The sequence below is a fragment of the Halyomorpha halys genome, unplaced genomic scaffold, assembly GCF_000696795.3.
Source record: "Halyomorpha halys isolate HHAL.00 unplaced genomic scaffold, Hhal_1.1 Scaffold410.1, whole genome shotgun sequence".
Taxonomy (NCBI): domain Eukaryota; kingdom Metazoa; phylum Arthropoda; class Insecta; order Hemiptera; family Pentatomidae; genus Halyomorpha; species Halyomorpha halys.
The window spans coordinates 186,781-208,891 of record NW_027111460.1 but is presented as its reverse complement, the minus strand read 5'-3'; the positions used below and the strand labels follow the sequence as shown (position 1 = coordinate 208,891).

Here is a 22,111-nt window from a genome sequence, read left to right as displayed (position 1 = left end):
CCGAAAGTTGTTAAGAATTAGGTACTGCCACTATTAAGTACTAAAGAAAAAATACTAAATAAATTAATATTAAGTAATAAGCATGGGTTGCTTAAAATCTGTTAGTAACTCCTAGTATTTATCACGTTATCTACATGTTCCTCGAAAATGAATCTCAACGGATATTCGTCAGCTAGGCAATAACGTCTCTTAATAAACATCTATAATACCTAACCAGGCAGAAGATGGTTACAGCTGAAATTACTTTTAAAAAAATTATATTTTAAGTTTTTTTTTTTAATTTATTTATTGACATTTACAACTGTACATAAAATACTTTTTTTTTTTTATTTATTTATTTATTTAATGTAATTCACAACTGTACAAAATAATACAATAGGTAAATATGTAGTATGTTTCATATACACTTGAAAATCTTGGGAAGGAACCACCCATTGATGGTACTTCAAACATTAATTTAAATTAGAAGGTCCCGTGGCCATCTTCTTTTCAGACGCCTCGGAGGATTATCAGGGATTGTTAAGGATGAAAGATTAAGAATTAATGGGTCAGGATGGTTAAGGAGTTTGGAATGAAAAGACGCATATCTGTTTTGGGTCAAATCTGCAACGAATGGGATGTTAAAGTCTTTGTGAATGAGTTTATTTGTGACGTAATAAGGAGCATCAAGGATTTTGGATTGTAACGATTGGATGCGGGAAGAATTTGATGGTTTGGTGGAGCCCCAGAGCTCATTCCATATGTCCACATCGGTCTGATTATTGTAGTGTATACTAATTTTTTGTAGTGAATGGGAAGTTTAGAGCGTTTGTCAAGTCAGTGTTGTAGCAATCGGAATCTACGAGCAGTTTCTTGTATTTTCAGTCTTGTGTGTGGATTCCAAGTAAGTCTCTTGTCAAGATGGAGTCCTAAGTATCGAATCTGTTCAACAGGCAGTACATAAAATACAAAATATAAATTTGAAGTAAGATCATAATGGTATGATACAGGTTTGTAGAGAAACTACCCATTCTAGCACTCTTAAAACATTTTTACAAAATAAGGTCTCGAGCCTATCTTCTTTTCAAACGCCTCGGAGTATTGTCAGGGAAGAAAGAGGAAGTAAGGCTAGAAACTAGTGGGTTTGAGAGGTTAGGGAGTTTATAATAGAAAGATTGATATCTGGTTTCGGATAGATTGGTTACATATGGATCATTAAGGTCTTTATGGACGATTTTATTAGTAATGAGGAAGGAGCATTGAGGATTTTACGGATTTTGGATTGTCAGGATTGGATACGTCCATTCCAGTCATGTAGATTAGTCTTTTGTAATGAATTGTAAGTCCAGACCGTTTGTCTAGTAAGTGCTGTAATAGTCGGGATCGACGTGCTGTTCCTGCCTTTTCAGTCTTGTGTGAGGATTCCGAGTTAGTCGTTTATGTTTTAAGTTAAATGGTAAACTAGTGGTAGAGTTACATTGCATGAAGTCCGATGGTCATCCGATTCACAGTAAACAAAATCATAATTGTAGGTGGACAAAAGTAAGCTCAAGAAATTAAAATTTCGAATATGTTATCATTAGATAGGAAAACGCAATAAACTAATATTTTATGACTTGCAAAATTTTAAAACTATGTAATGTAAAATATTTTTTCTAAAGTTTTTTTTTTAATATCTTTATTGAATAACATTTTACATTAGCTGATCTCGTAGCCATCTTCTTTTCTGGCGCCTCGGAGAATAGTCAGGAATGGAAGAGGATGCAAGGTTAGAAACTAGGGGGTTTGAGTGGTTAGGGAGTTTATAAGGAGTGATATCTGGTGCGGGCTAGATCGGTTGCATAGGGAACATTAAGGTCTTTATGTATGATTATATTTGTGACAAAGTAAAAAGCATTGAGGATTTTACGAAGGATTTTGGATTGTAAGGATTATATATGAAAGGAATTCGAAAGTTTAGTGGAGCCCCAAAGCTCAACTTTTTTCTAAAGTAAAATATAGTATAAAGTAAACGTTTGCTGTTTATAAGTCATCCTCACAGAAATGAACATTTCTAAGGTTTACAGAAACGTAAATGTTTTCCAATTAATTTGAAAAATATTAGCCAATTATATTTCAAGGTCCTTACTACGTCTATCTTCTTTTTCATTCCCTTATTTTATATTTTGAAAGATTTGTTCTGAGAACTTATCTTTTTTTCTACAAATTTATATTTATTCTAACACTTATAATATCAGTAATAGTCCTCCCTATCCTGGAAGAAAAAGTATTAGCACTGGTTAATTTTAGTTTGTATACTTATATTTATGGACTATTAGCTCACATCAATGTTGTAAACATTTTATTTATTTTTTTTAAGATCATATATTTTTAGTTGTTAAATATATTTTTACCATTTTTCCACAACAAAATTATTACTTCATTTGATTATACCTCTTTTACTATTTATTTACTTTTATTGTAAACAAAGTTATCTATATTTTTTCCTATCTTAAAAATTTTTTTTTTCCTTTATTGATGTATTATATTCTCTCATACACATCCAGCCATTAATAATAAAGATATGGGAGCACGTTCATACCAAATTAACATCTTCAACACATTATATAATATTTATATTCTGTCTAGCGAACTCCAAAGCTTTTCCCCTCTCTTGTAATCGTTAGGACGTACAGATCAAATAGAACTTACTATCCCCTTTACGACCTTAGGCTAATTCCCTACGGAGTGAAGATTCCTTTCTGGACCTTCAGCTAGAATGGGTAGCGGGTAGGACTTATCATCCCCTTCACAACAATTTACGGATAGTTCCAGTAAAAATTGTACAGTTACATAGATGACTAAAAAAAAAAAAAATGAGTTAAAATAAATATAGAATGTCTGAAAAAAAATAAGGAACAAAACAAAAGAAATTTGGAGAACGAAGAAAGAAAGAAATATCAAAAACGAGAGGAAGACTTACATGTTGGGGTACAGTTTCTGACTTGCGAGTGAATTCTGACTTCACCGATAGAGGGCAGAAAAAAAATACGTTGGATCAACCGGATACAGTAACGGCCAAGAAATAAAAACCATGAAAGACTGTTCAGATAAAATAAGGGAGAAGAAATTAAATTAAAGTATAAAGAATAAAATATATAAAAAGTGTGAAATAAGAAACTATTGTTTAAATAAATCAATTGGTATCCATGTTAAATCTTAACACTCTTTATTGGGGTATTCATGATGTGTTAAATGTAAAATACTTTACCCTGTTAAATGTTATAAGTATAGAATTGTAAGAAGCCCTGTTTAAAGTAATGTTAAATGATAAATGAATAAGAGCTCCCAGTGGATTTTTTAAGCAACTTGTTTTATAACCTTTCCTTCTAAAACTTCACGTTCTTGTTTCCTTTTAAGTTTTGATCAAGTAATTTATTACAGCATGCCTGAATTGAGTGAAAAGTGGAAGCTGTGTGAAAGTTTGGCTATTGAGTGTCTTGTTGATCTTCTAACTTGGAAGCAAGAGAATCCAGATGAGCTAACTGACACCTGTCATTACATTATTATTATTGTCATCCATTGCTTTATTAGTTATAAAAACATCCAAAACAATACTAACACAATCAAAACACAAACTACAAGCTAATAACCTAATAACCTAACATAACTAACAAAACGGTGACAAAGCTGGTCTATTGCGTGACATCAATCTCCATTTAGCAGACCTAGTAACAGACTCTCAACCATGTTATATATTATATCGTTTTAACATGCTAAAAGAAGGAAATATTACTCCATTTAACATGTTAAACTAAAGATCATGAATACTGCTCATGCTATATTTTTTTTTAACATAGTAAAAGAAGGAAATATTACTCCATTTAACATGCGTTTTTCCATTTAACACACTTTAACATGTTAAACTAAACACCATGAATAGTCCCTCATGTTACATCGTTTTAACATGGTAAAATACGCGAATATCACATGAGTTTTTTATTTAAAATATTAAAATAAAGTTCATGAATACCCCTCTTGTTATATGTTATATAGTTTTAACATGGCAAAAAAAGGATATTACTCCATTTAATATGAGTTTTTCTATTTAAAATGTTAAACTAATGATCATGATACCCCTCATGTTATATGTTATATAGTTTTAACATGGTGAGAAAAGTACTACTCCATTAAACATGAGTTTTTTAAAATAAAAAATTTAATTTCTATCCATTTTAGTCTCAAAACCTTTTATATTTATAACTGGACTTATAAGGAAAATAAAAGGTTTTGAGACTAAACTGGATAAAAATTAAATTATTTATTTTTAAAAAATTTACCAGTCTCAAGAAAGTGTTAAGATTACAAATTAAATGAGTTTTTCTATTTAACATGTTAAACTAAAGTTCATGAATACACCTCATGTTATATGTTATATCGTTTTAATATGGTATAAGAAGGAAATATTTCTCCATTTAACATTTTTTTTTTCATTTAACACGCTTTAACATGTTAAACTAAATATCATATTAAACTGAATACACCTCATGTTATACGTTATATCGTTTTAACATAGTATAAGAAGGAAATATTTCTCCATTTAATACGCTTTAACATGTTAAACTTAAGATCATGAATACCCCATTACATCATAATTCAGAGTGTTGATACTTAGCATGGATACCAAATGATTTATTTAAACAATAAAGACGAGTGTCAAGAAATTGAAAAGATTATACTTAAAAAATTATGTTTTTTATTGTTTTTTTATTTTAAAAAAAAATAGGTTAAAGTAATTTATAGGTTGCTCCCAAACCTAACTTGGTGTAAGACGAGCCTCGCAGAATTAAAAATTCACAGTAAAAGAGATTTTATTGTCTTATGCAATGTCACTTCATGCAGCGATAAGAACTTAGATATAAGAATATTGTAGCCGTAGTGCGCTCAGTTGCTCTTCCTATCGCTCCCCTTTCTGTAGTGTCTCTCATCTCTGGCTGTATATAACATTCTTATATCTCCTGATTTATAATATTACAGTAAGTACATTGCAGTGTCTTTCTAGGACGTTTTTTTTGTCCGAAACATAAAGAATATTTAAGTTGAAGAAGTGCATTTATAAAACCTACATCGACTTAGGTACTGTTTTAAGTTAGCTGTTTCAAAAGGTCAGTAAAGTAAGTACAACATTTTTGAAAATAATCCTTATGGCTTTATTTATTGGAAACTATCCGAGATAAAACAATCGTTAACTCCATCCATGCAATATACACAAGAACCCCAATTTTTGAATTTTTTAAAAATGAAAATGGGAAGGTTTCTGATGAATGAAATTACCAGTTCTCTTAAGGCGCTCTTAAATCTAAAACTTTCAATGAAAAAAAAATTTTTTTTGAAGAATCATCATCTTAATTTTCACTTACCTATATATTAAAGTGAAATTAACATTTGCACCCCGTGATTATTAAAATTTTCCCGGTAGTTTTTATAATTTGTTAAATGAAATTAGGTAGGATATTTATTTCGACTACGCTCTTTCTTGACTCTTGAATTTTCAATGAAAGGTGATTGTTTCAATGAAGAATAATTATTTTCACTTTCACTTACCTATATATGGAATATATCGTAAGTTATCCGACCATGAAAAATTCGAACTCGAGTTTTCGACGAAGATATATTTTTTGAGGTTTCTTGGTTCTGTGTGTGAACAACCCAGCTCAAAAACTAGTAAGAAACTTAAATAACATATTTAAGGCGCGTATGGATACACCCGCCACTTTATAAAATCGTTTTTTTAATTATTTTCGATTATCTCCAAAACGATTTCGATTAAACTCGATGAATCAATGAGTAATTAAGGTGCCTTTAATATAATAAGATTAATACGAAATAGATAAACTCTGCTTAAAATAATCGTTCTGTAAAGTAATTTTGATTTACCAATACCATCTAATATCACATACTTTAACTCAAGTTTAAAACTCAAACTCTCAACCACTACGTTATTGTTTTAAAATGAAATCAAGTTTCAAAGAAAAACAAAACCCCACTGTACAGGTTCTTTTAAATACAAAACTATATTCCGAAAGGGAGCTTTTAAAAAAAAAAAATTGTTTATTTGAAGAAATAAACATTTCTCATTTTTAGCAATAATATACAATGTATAAATACAAAAAAATATGAATAATTAAAGGAGACAAATAAAAAAAAATTAGACAGGTTCGAATCAAAAATTTTCAAAAAAACTTGTAAAGTATCTTTGATTTGATTTATTTGAAAAAAAATAAACAGTTCACATTTTTAACAATAATATAAAATGAAAAAAATACAAAGTATTAAATAATTTTATGAATAACTAATGGATAAAAAATGAATAATAGATAAATCCGATTATTACCGCTTTATTTATTGGAAACTATAAGCTAAAAAAAAAATCTTTAACTACATCTATACAGCATGTCCAAGAACACTGATTTTTGAAAGAAAATTTAATGAAATTGGGTAGGTTTCTGATGAATGAAATTACTTTGGATAGTAATTTCGAATACGTTACTTCATCTAGGCGCTCTTAAATCTAGAACTTTCAATGAAAAGATTTTTTTTATTTGAAGAATTATCATTTTTATTTTCAGTTAGTTAATTAAATAAATAAATACTTAGTTAATTTTTCCAAAACTTAATTATAATTCGAATTAATTCAAAGCAACCTCCTTCTTGGCCAGGAAGTTATGCGCTTCAGGTTAACACTAAAAGGGAACTCTTTTAACACCTTATGATAAAACGTGGAAGTAGGTAGCTCATTGGTAAGGCAATGGACTAGTGATTCCAAGTAACCCGGGTTCGAATCCGGCTGTGACAGATAATTATTATCTATTACTGTTGAGTTAGCCCTGTGGTTTAGGAGCCTCCTGGGTCCACCCAGCCTCATAAAGTGCCTTTAATTGGGTAAAAATCTGGCGATCGTAATTTGGACCAAATTACCTCCTTGTACAGCCGTTACACTAGTAACAGTACTTCTTTACAAAGAACTGCACTCTCTGACCCTTCGTGGGTGAAGTGGTACAGATTCAATTTTTTTTTTAATTACAAAAGAAATTATTTAAAATAATGTCTATCGATTTAGCATAGTCTAACCAGTAATGAATATAGTTGTAGTATTAAATACTTAAATTTGTTTATTAATTGGATTTTGAAATTGTATAAACAAAGAAATACCACTGGTAAATGTGATGCAATTTTTTTTTAATGTGTTTATTCTCAAACAAATACAATAAATGGATCTATTTAAATAATTAAAAACATATAGATAATGAGAAAGTATCCGTCTGTCAATGCTTTTATGTGATTTTTACTAAAACAGATAAATAACAAACTTAAAAAAAAAGTTATACGCTCTAAAAACAATACTTTTAACAAGTCGATGATTTAATAATAATAATAAAAATAATATTCTTTATTTATTCTAGGATTTATCTCTTTAGAATAATATATAGGCGTAAAAATTAAGTTTTAGAGTCTTAGAGTCATGTACAAAATAAAAATGAAATTATAAAACGTTATAAAATATAATAAAATAAATAATTTGAAAAGATAAAAATGAACATCAATATATAAAATAAGATTAGAACAAATATCTGATATTAAATAAAACGATAAAAAATCAAATGCAATTAAAGTAGAGATAATAAATGAAAAGGCATAATTTCTGCTAATATACATATTTACAAGTATAAACGAAAATATGAAATATTAAATACAGAAAATATATAAACCTTGTTTGTAACTTTCAATTGTTATTCATCCGGAACTGGGCGGACAGAAGGTGGTCGAATTTAAAACAATACGGTATTATTTTTAAAGAAACAAAACAATAATATCAAACATCAAACTGTAGTATGGCATTTATTCCTCATATGTTAAGCAATTGAGCTGTTTCCAGTTTAGTCCTCGTACAAAGTTGCTAAAAGCTATCCAATTTGAGCACTTTAATCAACTGAGTAATTTAGAATAAAATGTGATACGGACGAGTGGAGAATCTACACATTGGTTTAAAATTACACGTATTTTTACTTTCACCTCCTATATATGGAATATACAGTAAGGGAAAGCATTTATGTTGTGAAAAATTTCGAATTCGAGTTTTCAACAGAAATAAATATTTTGCGATCCCCTGAGTCCAAAAAACCTCGTCTTGCAAAATGGGCTATGTGTGAACAACCTAGCTAAAAATGAAAAGTTTTACGAAACCGAAATTCCATATCAAGGTATCTCCATATTGTCTAGTATGTGACAGCAACATTTTCGCTAAAATCGACCAATCAATATATATAATCCAAGACTAGCCATTATATATATAATCGATTTTTCACATTTTTCGATTTTCTCCAAAACAAATCAATGAGTAATTAAGTATTATTTAATTTGAGATAGGTTTTATTTTCATTTAAATATACTAGCAATCCTTAACTAATAATAATTCTATGATACAACAGTTATTTGACATTAATAAGTATATCATATTACGACTGAATTAATTTAGAATTAAATTATATCTTAATTTAATTTGAAATAAGGTTAATAATATTTATCAAAATCAATAGTATTTTTATTTTTTATCTAAAGTGTACCTGTCTTTGTAGCCAACCATGGCAACTGTTTTCCTAAGATAGCGTGTTTGCTCAATGTATTTGTTTAACTGCATCGTAAATTAACGCTTATTCAGTTTCCAGTGTAAAAATTATTAATAAAAAATTAAAATCTGTACCCCTATAACTACTATAAGTACTGTTACTAGATCAACGGTTGTGCAAGGAGTTTACTTGAAGGGTACTTGGAGTTAGTAACATTGCGCCTTACCACAGAGCCACCGCGCTCCCATTAATAATAATAATAATGCAAAATTAATAAAAGAAAAAATCCATCACTTGCATTCGATAAAGTTATATTGTGAAAAGAAAAAAAAAATTAGAATTTTTATAAAATTTACTTTAAATAAGTTTAATATTATTGAGCTTTAATAATATTTTATTACTTTAATCTATTAAATGTATTTACAAGATCATGTTTTTATTATTTAAAAATTTTAATCTTACTAAAATTTATTTTTTTAAACATTTAATCTTGAAAAATAAACACTTTTTTGTAATTGAAAAAGTGAAATTTATATTTGTAAGGCTGATAAATCAAAGCATCTCATACCATGTTATTGAAAAAATAATAATGTAAAATTGATTTAAAAATTAATTTCTTGAGACCTTAGATCTTACTCAAGCCTCAGAACCATAAGTGACAACAGGTCTTACAACTTTTTCATACACCATTATCTTAATTCTTTGAGACAGGGATTTGTAATTCAGTAGATCTGTAACTATTTTTTTGTTTTTCAAATTAACAAAATTAAAGAAAATCTATCACTTGAGCAAGTGATATATTTTTTTTTGTTTAATTCGGCATTTAAGTACTGTTAGACTATTTCAATGAGAATAAAACCTATCTGATGTCAAAGATAAATTAATTTCTCATTGATTCAGTTTAATTAAAATTGTTTGAGCCATTTTGGAGAAAATCGATAAAATATGAAAAATCGATTATATGAAGTGGTACTTCTGGTAGGCCGATTTTAAAACCTTTTTTTGTTTTATTTAATACCAGATCGGTCTGGTTGGCCTTACATGATTAATATAAGAGGTACTTTTTTTTTGGGGGGGGGGGGTATAGTCTCGTACAAAAGACACCCCTAACTAGATACAACGCTATAATTAAAAAAAAAACTACAATAAAATAAATAGATAAAAATAATTCTTGATAAGAGAGAAAATTAAAGTTAATAACAAAAACAACAACATTCGTAGACTTAACAAAACAAACAATTGCCCTCTAATGAGAAAAAAACAAGTTAATTTAAAAAAAAGGACGAATAGAAAATAAATAAAATAGAAGTTAGAACTGATAACTATAGAACTTATAACAGGATTTCCAGACAGCAACCTGAGCTTCAGTCTTCGGGTTGAGGTTGGGTTTCCAAGTTGAAGGTCACTGCTCCTTTAACTGTTGTCACGTCCCAGGCAAACACCTGTCTTAAATTTATAATTTCAGTTTTGTGTGACTTATATTTTTTTAAGCTAGGCAGCCTTTAAGAGAATTAATGAAACGTCCAGAACTTTTGTAGCCCCATTTTCAAGCCCACGTTTCGAACTTAAAACCTACGTTGTACCATAGTCACCCCAACTGTACCATAGACAGCCCACTTTACAGTAGTTAGTAAAAGAAACGTCTCTATTCAAAAAATATATTCATCTATTCTTTTTTTAAGGTAGGATAAATATTATGTAAAAATAAAGTGATGAGACAATTATATATAAATAAAAGGAACAAAGAGATAAAATAGTATTAATATAAAATAAACTTGAATAAACAATGATAAGAATAAAAAAATTACTTAACAATGGTAAGAATAAAAATTAAAAAATTATGTAAAATATACAGTTAAAAAAGTATAGGAGACGTATATAAAAAAAAAAAAAAAAAAAAAGTATATGTAGCAACACAAAATTTAAACACATTAACAGACAGAAAAGATTCATCAACTTTTCTGTTTTATTTTTGTTTTTTATACGTCGCCTATACTTTTTTAACTGTATATTTTACGTACTTTTTAAATTTTTATTCTTACCATTGTTACGTAAATTTTTATTCTTATCATTGTTTATTCAAGTTTATTTTATATTGATACTAATTTATGTCTTCCTTCCTTTTATTTATACATAATTTTATTTTCACTTTATTTTTACATATTATTTATCCTACCTTAATTCACCTTATTGTTGTAATGTTCTTAGTTGTTTTTTGTATCTTTTTAGCCCTGTAAAGTGGGGCGAAACTTCGGACATTAAACAGTTAAAAACTATTTGTTCCTTTTTGACCGCAACCCTGAGCCCAAGAGGAGAAAAAAAGGCAGTTATTTAACTCCAATTTTTGATTAATTAATTGAAAACTATGTATAATTACTAGTCGAAGTTGATGGGTCTGCCAAGTATAGGTATGGGGAATAAAAAATGGCGGCTGTTTCAAAACGTTAAACAAAATTTTTTTTTTATTCGAAGCTCCTGTTTCTTTACAATAGAAAAAGCATAATTTAATGTAGAGTAAATTTTCTAAAATGTAAGCTCTAATAGAGCTATTTACGTTCAATAGTTCTCGAGACATAGTTTTTTAAAAAGCAACATTTCATAAAAATGTTGTATGGAACGTACTGAAATCTCAGTAGTTATTTAATTTATTTAGAGAAATCTATATCTCAGGAACTATGTTACGTACAGAAGTCTATTAGCACTCAAATTAAAGCTAGTTTAATGAGCTATAAAGTATTTTATGATATTTATCTTCGTAGGCGTAGTAGTTTTCATGAAATTTGCTAAAATAAGTTGATTTATAGTTGTTCGGACAAATTTTCATTTGCCAAATTTATATTCATATGTGAATATTATAAAAACTACTGCCCCTACGAAGATAAGTGTCATAAAACACTTTATAGTAAGTTAAATTTCCTTTATTTTAAGTGTTGGCAGACATATGTGCGTCTTATGGTCTAGAAATATATTTTTTCAAAAATCCAACATTTTATACGAACAACTAGAAATTAACATTTTGTGAGTTTATTTTGTCAAATATCATAAAAACTACTACTCCAAAAAGATAAACATTATTAACGATTTTATAGTAAATTGGACTATATATAATTTGAGCGCTGGCAGACATCTGTACGTCCAATGGTTTCTGAAATGTTTTTCATAAATCAAACTTATTGTCCGAACAACTTTAAATTAATTTATTTTAGGAACTATCATAAAAACTACTATTGCTACGAAGGTAAAGGTCATAAACTACTTTATAGTGCATTAAACTAGCTTTAATTTGAGTGCTTATAGATATTTGTACGTCACATAGTACCTGAGATATAGATTTCTCAAAATAAATTAACTAACTACTGATATTTACATTTTTATGAAATCTGTTTTGACCAGTAATTATACATAGTTTTCATTAAAGTAATAAAAAATTGGGGTGACAAAACTTCCTTTTTTTTCTTCTCGGCTCTTGTACTATTATATTTTTTTGTTTACTTTCAGAAACCACAATATTCATGCTGAAATCAAAATAGCTGCGTCATCGAATCCAAAATGAGCTTCATCGATGATTATAATTGGACATTAATAAGTGATTTCTGTGGTTCTCCGTTTTGGGTAAGAAATTTTGACCATTTTTATTTTCAATTATATTTGTTTTATGCGATCTCCATTGTACGACTAAACTGCTTTATGGTTTCTTTAAGGATACAAACTTAACATGGAACTCAGAACATCCACAACTGACGCCATGTTTCGAAAAGACTGCAATGGTTTGGGCGCCAGGTTTATTTCTCTGGCTTTTTTCTTGCATCGATATATTCTTTACGTTTAATAGCAAAACAAGAAACATTCCTTGGAATTGGAAATGCTTAGGAAGACTGGTGAGTGTGATTGTTCATTTTTAATTATTAACGTAATAATTCTAGATATTCTTTCTTAATAACTATTTTAATTCTTCTGTTTCGAAAAAGATGTCTCTTTGAAGATACAATATTTACATTGAAGGTTTTCATCTTCAAGGCTATTATAATTATTAAGTTATTCAAATTATTTAAACTTAAGGATTTCATTGTAATGGTTCAACAGTTCTACATTTTTTTTCGTGTCACTAGCAGCGTAAGGCCTAGAAGGTTTTTTTTTTTTTTGGCACAAGTCAAAACCTGATCAAATTGAATGGCATCAAGCATAACGTGTTTTATTCGGTATAACTCTCTATATATATATAATTTATTAAATTAGAGAGTTAATATAAATAACTCTCTAGTTTTTGGGATCGTTAAATTGTATAGTGGTTTATTCAAATTGGACCGTCTATAGCTCAAGTGGTTGAGACACAGGTCTTTGCTACCTAGGAACTTTACCGACCGAATCCAGCCTGAGGTTTGACTTTTTTCATTGAGTGGCGGTCCCACAAAATGAAAAGCTTCACCCCTCACCATGGTTAGAATAGGTTGAATACCTGTAGATAAACCACCCCTCCCCCCTCCATATGTTAGAAATGACCAGGAAGGGGTAAATAAAAAAAGAAAAAGGTTCATTCATACCTATGTTTCACTTTATTCTTGCGGATAAATACCAAAATCATGGACAAACATTATTTTTGCTTATGTGAATCAAAAGAGACACTGCACAACATTCTTACTGTTCAGTATCTCATTTAAAAGTAGGTAGTCAGTCGGATTGATAAGGGATCTTCTTGTTTCATGTCAGTTAGCCCCTGATAGTGTCATTCCAGTCTAAGTCACACGAACATGAAGCTTTTTGTTCATTATTTTGGCAATCGCTTCCTAGAATAAAGTTAAGCAGCCTCCTCTCCAATTTCTAAATGCTTCCACCTTTTCAAATTTTGAATGATCGGATTTCAAAATTCTCTCAGCAATCAAACATTCCAGGTACATGATCTATCTAAAGGTCAATATTTGGTATTATTATCATTCCAATTGACTGTCTAGAGGTCTTTTAAAAGTGTGTTTTGAATTTGAATGAACTACCACTGTTTGTTCTTATTCTGTTAACTAGTGCCTTTCCTAAAATACAATAGTGTTTTGAACTTATATACATTTTATATTTTCTTATTTATAATATCTTATATATCTATTTGCAATATATTAAATTTATCTTCCCTTTCCCAAGCGTCATACTTTTTTTCCCATATTTTTATTAAAACAATTTGGTACCCATGTAAAAACTATTCATGGATATTTTTGAAAAATATTTAACCAAGAATAGATCTGTTTTAATGAATATTTTTGAATATAAAAAAATTTAAGTGGCATATACAGTACAGTTTTCAAAAACCTGTACTGTACTTACTCCTAACAGTATTAGACAGTCAATAGTGCTTTTTGCTACAGATCTAGTACCTATGTATCTGGTAAAACTTATTTCTCTGTCCTTAAGAGCTCTAATGTTTCCTTTTTTTATAAATATAAGAAGTAGTATCACTATTTAATTTAAATTTAAGGATTAGTTAATTTAAATTGCTAATATTTAAAGAAGTTTGAGAAGAAATTTATTGTTGAATTTCTTAAAATTTTCAGATTGTTCTTGGACTCCTCATAGTATTATGTATAGCAGAATTCATTTACTACATGAATACAGCTGAAGAATATTTTCCTGTTGATTTCTATACTCCTTTGATCAAATTAGCTTCTTTGGTAAGTATCCTAGTTGAAATAGATTACTATCATTCATGTGCAAGAACGTTAAATAAATTATAATCCATTAAATGTGTGAACATAAAAACATTTTTTTTTTCAGATTTTATGTATCATCTTAGTAACTTATCACAGAAAATATGGTCAGCGGGTTTCAGGTCTTATGTTTTTATATTGGTTTTCTGTTGCATTGCTGGGGTTTCCGCAGTTTTATACTGAAATCACTGAATACATGTCAAGTGTAAGATAGATTTTTTTTTTTATTCTTTCCTTTAATGTAATTACCTTTTATATATAAAAGTATAACTAAATATCAATTTTATTTATGTAGGATGTAACAGAGATTCGAAGAATTTATTATATAGGGTATTATTCCCTGTGCTTTGTGATATTCTTGCTATATTGGTTCGTTGATCCTCCACCAAAACAATCCGAACACCCTAAACTTAAGGTAAGGTTTAATTTTTTTGATAACTAAGTATTATGAAATATCTTCTTTAAAGTATAATTAGTTGTTGTGGTTAGTGCCTGAGTTGCAACAATTTTCCTACTAGCTCCTGAATTATTTCTGGAGGGGTAAGATATTTTAAAGTGAGCTATCATTGATGAAGCTTCTTAACCAAAGAAGATGTTTATTATTATTGAAAACTAAAATTAATATTTGTGAGGCTAATAACACAAAGCATCACATAAAATCACAAAAAAATCATCCCTTGCATTCATTAAAGTTATATAGTGAAAATTAGTATTTTTATAAAATTTACTTTAAATAAGTTTAATATTATTTACCTTCAATAATATTTTATCATCTAAACATGTTTAGAAGATCTTGTTTTTAATTGTTTTATCTAGTAAGTTATTGCTAAGTATGTTAAGTTTTCTTTAATTTCTATGTGCAACATAAATTCTAAGCTCTTTCATGCTTAACTATTTCAAAGAAAAAATTTGCTTATGTAAGATTTTTTTTTGTTAATTTTTATTTTTGAACTGACGTTACTAATAAAGAGTGTAGTATTTTCTTAAAGTTGTTTTAATATAAAAATTTGTAAGTATAACTTTAGAGAATGATTTTTTGTCTACACTCGAATATTTTACATACGCTTTCAACATCTATGTTAAACATGTTAAAAATATAAATATAAATGTTAAATAAATAATTTAATTGATATCCATTTTAGTCTCAACACATTTTATTTTCCGTAAAAGTCCGAAGTTTCGGCCAATCCGCCCAAACTCAGGGACAATCTCAATACAATTTTAGAACTAAATCATTTAGTTCTAAAATTGTATTAAGATTGTCCCTGAGGATGGCTGGATTGGCCGAAACGTCAGACTTTCAAGAAAAATAAAATGTGTTGAGACTAAAATGGATATCAATTAAATTATTTATTTAACAAAATTAACCAGTCTCAAGAAAGTGTTTAAGATTATAAATTAAATAAATAGAAATATTTCCATGATTTTTCACATTGTTTTCTTAAAACAATCTAACTCTTGTTGCTTTCATCAGAGTCCGAATCCTGAAGAAACGGCATCTTTTCCTTCGAGATTGACATACACTTGGTTTGACAGTCTTATATACAAAGGATTCAAACGACCACTTAGTAACAAAGACCTGTGGTCAATGAATCATGAAGATAGCGCTGCACAACTATATCAAGTCTTCAGTAAATATTGGAATAAAGTTAATAGAAAGAAGTGAGTATTTTATAGTTGTGTGAATAAAACACATTTATTTTATTTTTTAATTCATCTTTTCTTAAATATCTGCACAATTCATATTCATGTTCTCAGTGTTATTAGAGTTAAGAGGTGTGTAAGAATGAAATATAGGCTAAGTTAGGCAGTTCAAAATCCAAAGGGCACCAACCTTTCCACTCCTGGAGGGGTAACTAGTATCCAGAAATAGTTAAGGATAAGGTTTCCCTAGCGGAAGGCAACTGGAATACAAGTGAAGTGAAAACATTCCTCAAAACTAAAGGGGAAAGGATGTTGAAATAACAACTCCTAAAATACTTGTTGACTAATAAGAGACATCCTAGTAGGGTCAAAGGGAACCTACTGCCTTGTCTCTAAAGATGGATATTAAATACATCTCATAGAAAATATTAACATAACTGTTATTGTAAAACTTTTTTCACAACCGTTGTTGAATTCACATCAAGTACTCTATAATTTTTTTTTTTTCGGAAGTGGATTTGTAAAAATAGATTTCTAGTTTTTTGAGTTCATTGAATTATACCATGATGATCCTGCTATTTAGAATCTGAAGCACCCATTTCATAAAAATATGAAGCACTACATTCATAGTAAAAAATTATTATTAATTCTTCCAACTACTATGTTATTGATTTTTTTTTTTTTTTCATTTCAATAACAATCATTGAAATTTAAAATTACTTTTAACGCTTTCAGGACTTATAAAGAAGAACCGGCAGAATTTAAGGTGAATGGAAACTCTGTGGACTTCAATGGACCCAGGCCAGAAAAACCTAAACCAGTCTCAATTATACCTACTCTCAGTAAATCCTTTGGTGGAGTGTTTTTATTTGCTTCATTTTTGCAACTTTTTGATGTTTTTTTGACTTTCGCAAGCCCAGATCTTTTAAAGTAATTATAAAATTGTTTTTAACTTTATTTCTTATTTGCATCCGTTATTATTGATTTATTATAAATAATAATTATTAGTGGGTACTACTTTATTTTTTTATTTTTTTCATTAGGAAAGTTATAAACTTTGTGTCATCTGATGAGCCGTTGTGGCATGGGTATTTTTATGCAGTTGCTCTTTTTATAGTCACTACTCTACAAACTTTAATTCAGTCTCAATACAATCAGAGGATTTCGTTAGTTGGTCTTCGCATGCGAACTTCTCTTACAACTGCAGTTTACAGAAAGGTATTTAAAGAAATGTTTTATAGCACATTATATACAGAGGTGGAGTGTGTATTAGAAGGAGATGGTCTGAGTTGAAGTCCAGAAAAACAATTGAGAAATAGTTATAACTATTTATTAATAGTTAATCTTCACTACAGTTTATGCATTAGGGCTAAAATAAAAATGCTAGTAGCTTACTAATTACTACGTCCCTTAATCTATCTTCTTGATTAATTAATAGTTCTGTCTGGTAATTTAATAAATGTACAAGTTGGAACTCTTAAACAAACATTTATTTACATAAAAATAAAATCAGATATTAAAGATAAATACAAGATAAAAATACAGTTTAATCTCAGTAATCCAAACTAATTGCTGCAGGGGGGTATTCGGATCACAGAAAGTATTAGGAAAAATGGTTTAAAAAATTCAACAATATGAATGTACATAACTATTTTTATTTATTTAATTGAAAATTTGACAGTTTGAAGTTTTAAAAAATTAAAAATTAAAATTTTTTTTCTTTTACATCCCCAGTAAAGCTAAGCGATGATTTAATATGTTAAAACTATAAAATTGTTCATTTATAAATGAAAAAAGTATAAATAAAAAAAAAATACTCTTTGTATGGATTTATTTAAAATGTGTTAAAAAAAATAGTTCACCAACAAAATTTATTATATACATATTTCTAATAGTAATTAAATTAGTTTTACAGGTTCAAATGATTTATACAATAGGTATTAAATATTTCTATTTCTAATAAATTACATTATGAACAGTTCCATAGGAATTAGATTACCTGATATAGAAACTGTATAAATTTCCACTTTCAATTTTCATGGTGATGACAATAACTTGCCTATAGATTGGGAAGTTAGAAATATCCTTTACACATGTGACTTTCATTTGAAAACAAAAAATTTATTGCCTGCTGAGTTTTCTCAAAAAAATTAATTTTTTTTTTACACTATTTCGGGTGTACTATGGTTTTTAATTTTATATAGGATGATATTGCAAGTTATTATTGGGAACAATCCCTGGTTTATGTGTAGTTACAAACTAGAAGAGGAAGAGAAATAAATTTATTTATCTATTCATTCTGCCCAAATACATCGGGTTGCCACATTACACAGCATACTGATCAATCCGTGATCGGACATATATAAATTAAATATTTTTATATGATATAATATAATAGATAATTATTAATTAATTAATTAAATAAACCCTGCTTTCGCAACCTTTAAATAATTCCCTTCAGCACTGTCTTTTATATCAGGGATGTAAACTAACACTTCACTTGTCCCTGGCAACACTATTTCCCCTTTCACAGATGTAAAATACTTATAGTCTCCCCTGTATGTCTCTAGTCCAACGCTGTAACTTCACATCCAATGCCATATATACGCTTACACCATCTTATCTGAGGAAACTTCTCCTTCGGTCACCAAACTAAGAATCCTTTGTCTGCCCTTCAGGTCCTTGGTCCCCCAATTCTCACTTCCACAGCCTTCTTGGCTTACTTAAATCCTCATATATTGTGTGATCCAATGGACATAACATATATTATTTTTTAAAAGTTCATGACTCATTAATATTTTAATTAATATATTTTTTCAACATTTATCTTTAACTTCCTTACTATTTTGATTTATGTTTTATGTTAGTTTTTTATACCTGTGATTCCCAATTGGTGGTTCGTAGACCATATTTATGTCCTTTTTGTATTCTTATTGGCTTTACTTACTCTGTTTCTTTTCATTTTAGCCCTGATGAAGATCTGCAGTATGCAGTTTTGACTATTAATAAATAATTAAAACAATTTTTTAATAGTTTTGCTCTACTGCATTCTGGAACATCTCTTTCTAGTTTTATAAAAATTAATGTCTCTAATTTAGCAATAATGCTTTTTTTATTTTTCTAGGCTCTTAAATTATCAAGCTCAGCAAGAAAAGATTCAACTTTAGGTGAAATAGTTAATTTAATGGCAGTCGATTCTCAAACCTTCATGAACGTGATACCAAACTTGAATACACTCTGGTCTGCTCCACTTCTGATTGGACTATCATTATATTTTCTATGGCAGCAATTAGGTTTGATTTTTTTTTGTTATTTTAATTTACTAACTTATTGGTTTCGTCATTTAGTTTACTATTAATATTTTCAGAAATAACAGACATTAACTTATTATTAATTAAGCCCCAGGTAATAGCTAAAGAATTAAGAGAAATAATAATCATTAAAAAATTATGATTTAAATTAGGGTTTCATACTTTACATTTTTTTTCTTTGTTACCAGATTGGTTGTCTTTGTTACCTGTTTGGTCTTATATGATTACTATAAAATTTGATTTTCTTTTAACAATTGATAATGTAGGATTTAGTCTCGTGCATAAAAATAAATTTAAAAAAAAAAATAATAATTTTGTAATGAAAGAATGAAAGAAAAAAATAACAACTAATATTCATAGAATTAATGAAATAAATAGCTGTAATATATAATGAAAAAATAATTTAGGAAAAGGAAAGAGAAAAAAATAAGCTGAAGAAAAATAAAATTTATCTTTAATGTTTATTATTACTTCTGAAGGCACTGAACATTAAAAGATCATATGACACTTTAAAGAAAGTTATTTTTAAAAAAATATGTAAAACAAATCAGTTAATATTGGGTTAAACTGAAACTGATCATCAATTTAAGATCTAAGTATTTTTTAATTCATAATGGAGGAGTATTCAATCAAAAAGTTAACTTATCAGCTTCTAAAAAGTAAAGAATTGCAAAGTAATTTGTAAAGAAGTACTTTTTCTAGACCAACGGTTGTGCATGGAAGTCATAATGTCATAATCCAACAGCCAGATTTTTCCCCAATTAAGGGTATTCACTTTATGAGGCTGGATGGACCCCAGAGGGCTTCCGAACCCACAGGGTTGCTTCATAGATACAGTAACAGAATAAATAATTATATGTCATAGCCGGATTCAAAACCCGGGTCATGGAGTTAGAACACACACAGTGCCTTACAACTAAACCACTCCATCTCCCTTTAAATTAATATAAAACCTAATAAATTCACTAATTTATCACCTCTTAGAATATTTTTTAAATTAATAAATTTTATTAATAATCTAAAAAATTATTCTTATATTAATGATACAAACACAAAAAATTCTAAGTAGTAAATAATTGAAAATTTATCAGTGAGATATTAACTATTAATTGATTGCAAACCGGAACTAATTGCAAATTGTAACTTTTTTCAGTCTTCTACAAGAAAATATAATTAAATTTAAATACAAATATAATATAAACTTGAATGGAATATGGTCCGGGTGCGGTAAAAAAAAACTCAAATAGTAGATAATTATACTATTTTATTGAGCCAACGTTTCGCCCCATGTTGCAGGGCTTCGTCAGGGCTAAAAAAGATACTAATATAATATAGATACTAATATAAACTTTTAATAAAAGTTTTATATTATTTGTTTTTGTTTAACATTTTATATTATTTTAAATTATTCCTTATACAACAATGATATATTTCTACTAATTTCAGGACCTAGTGTGCTAATGGGTTTAGGTGTTATGTTAGTTATGATTCCTGCCAACGCTTTCTTTGCCAATTTAACAAAGAATTTACAAGTCAAGCAGATGAAGTATAAAGATGAGAGAGTTAAAACAGTCAATGAAGTTCTATCTGGAATGAAGGTTTGATTTTTTTCTTTCATTAATTGATAACCGTATCCACAGAGTTGCTGATTTTTTCTGACCATTTCTTTTCTGTAAAATAACCTTTATAACTTATTCCCGAACTTTTACTCTGAAATCTTATAATGTGAAAAAAAATCTCTTTAAAGGTGCTGAAACTTTACGGTTGGGAACCTAGTTTTGAAGAAAAGGTACAGAAAATAAGAGAAAAAGAAGCTATTGTTTTGAAAAGAGCAGCTTATCTTAGGGCAGCCGTTTCATTTACTTGGACCTGTGCTCCGTTTTTGGTGAGTTTGTTGTATTTGTATTGTACATCACAGAAGTTTTATTAGAATTTTGAATCATTTATATAATAAAGAAACAATTGCTGTTATCATGAATTAGCCATTAAATTCAAATTTCACTATTGTGCTATTTGTTTCATATATATTTTTTTATGCTTTCAGGTCTCACTTCTTACATTCATGACGTATGTCCTTATTGATGAGAAAAATGTTTTAGATTCGGCTAAAGTATTTGTGTCTCTATCTCTTTTTAATATATTAAAAAATCCTCTTTCAATGGTACCGATTATGATTTCGAACATAGTTCAGGTAAGTTTGGATTATTATTTTTTATAATTAACCATTTACCAATTTACTAGTGATATCAATTCCATATTATCATTATTGGTTAGGAATGTTATGATAGTGAATCTGATAATTTTTTAATACAATTATGTGGGCATCTAATGGTATAGTTAAACGGACCATTATATTATATGATAATGTAAGAGCATGAGTTAAAATAAGAACCTCATTTAGTAATACCTTTCTTATGACTAGAGACCAGATCTTTGTACAGTAGAAAATCCTTAATCTGCAAAATCATACAGTAAAAACCCAAAATGTGTAAAGTTGTACATAAAACACCCAAATCCTCCGAAAACTAACTTTATTATGTAATTTATAATATTAATATCTAAATAGAAAGCTTATCTTGAACATATTAAAATAAACTCAATAAATTAAATAAATAATACTTTGTTGAATCAAAATAAATAATAATCATTTGATTTAAAATTAAGTAAATAAAACTCATTCGAATCAAAATAACCTCACTAAATAAAATAAACAATACTTTTTTGAATATAAAATAAACTCAATACATAAAATAAACTACTTTTTTAAATAAAAAATAAATAATACTTGTTTGAATCATAATAAACTCACTAAATAAAATAAATAATACTTGTTTGAATCAAAATAAACTCACTAAATTAAATAAATAATATTTGTTAAAAT

At 28.2% G+C, this 22,111-nt stretch overlaps 1 protein-coding gene across 1 annotated transcript in view; it reads left to right on the top strand.

Annotated features, from left to right (window-relative positions):
* Positions 1-4,901: 4,901 nt before the first annotated feature.
* The window catches only part of LOC106682384 (multidrug resistance-associated protein 1), a gene marked incomplete in the record, with an annotated part of 41,173 nt that continues 23,963 nt past the window's right edge, over positions 4,902-22,111 (top strand). Inside the window, 13 exon segments of the mRNA XM_067049500.1 lie at positions 4,902-4,994; positions 12,084-12,197; positions 12,287-12,463; positions 14,123-14,239; positions 14,343-14,480; positions 14,571-14,690; positions 15,750-15,937; positions 16,655-16,849; positions 16,963-17,137; positions 19,044-19,212; positions 20,677-20,828; positions 20,978-21,115; positions 21,275-21,421. Coding sequence (XP_066905601.1) covers positions 12,135-12,197; positions 12,287-12,463; positions 14,123-14,239; positions 14,343-14,480; positions 14,571-14,690; positions 15,750-15,937; positions 16,655-16,849; positions 16,963-17,137; positions 19,044-19,212; positions 20,677-20,828; positions 20,978-21,115; positions 21,275-21,421 — 1,779 coding nt within the window.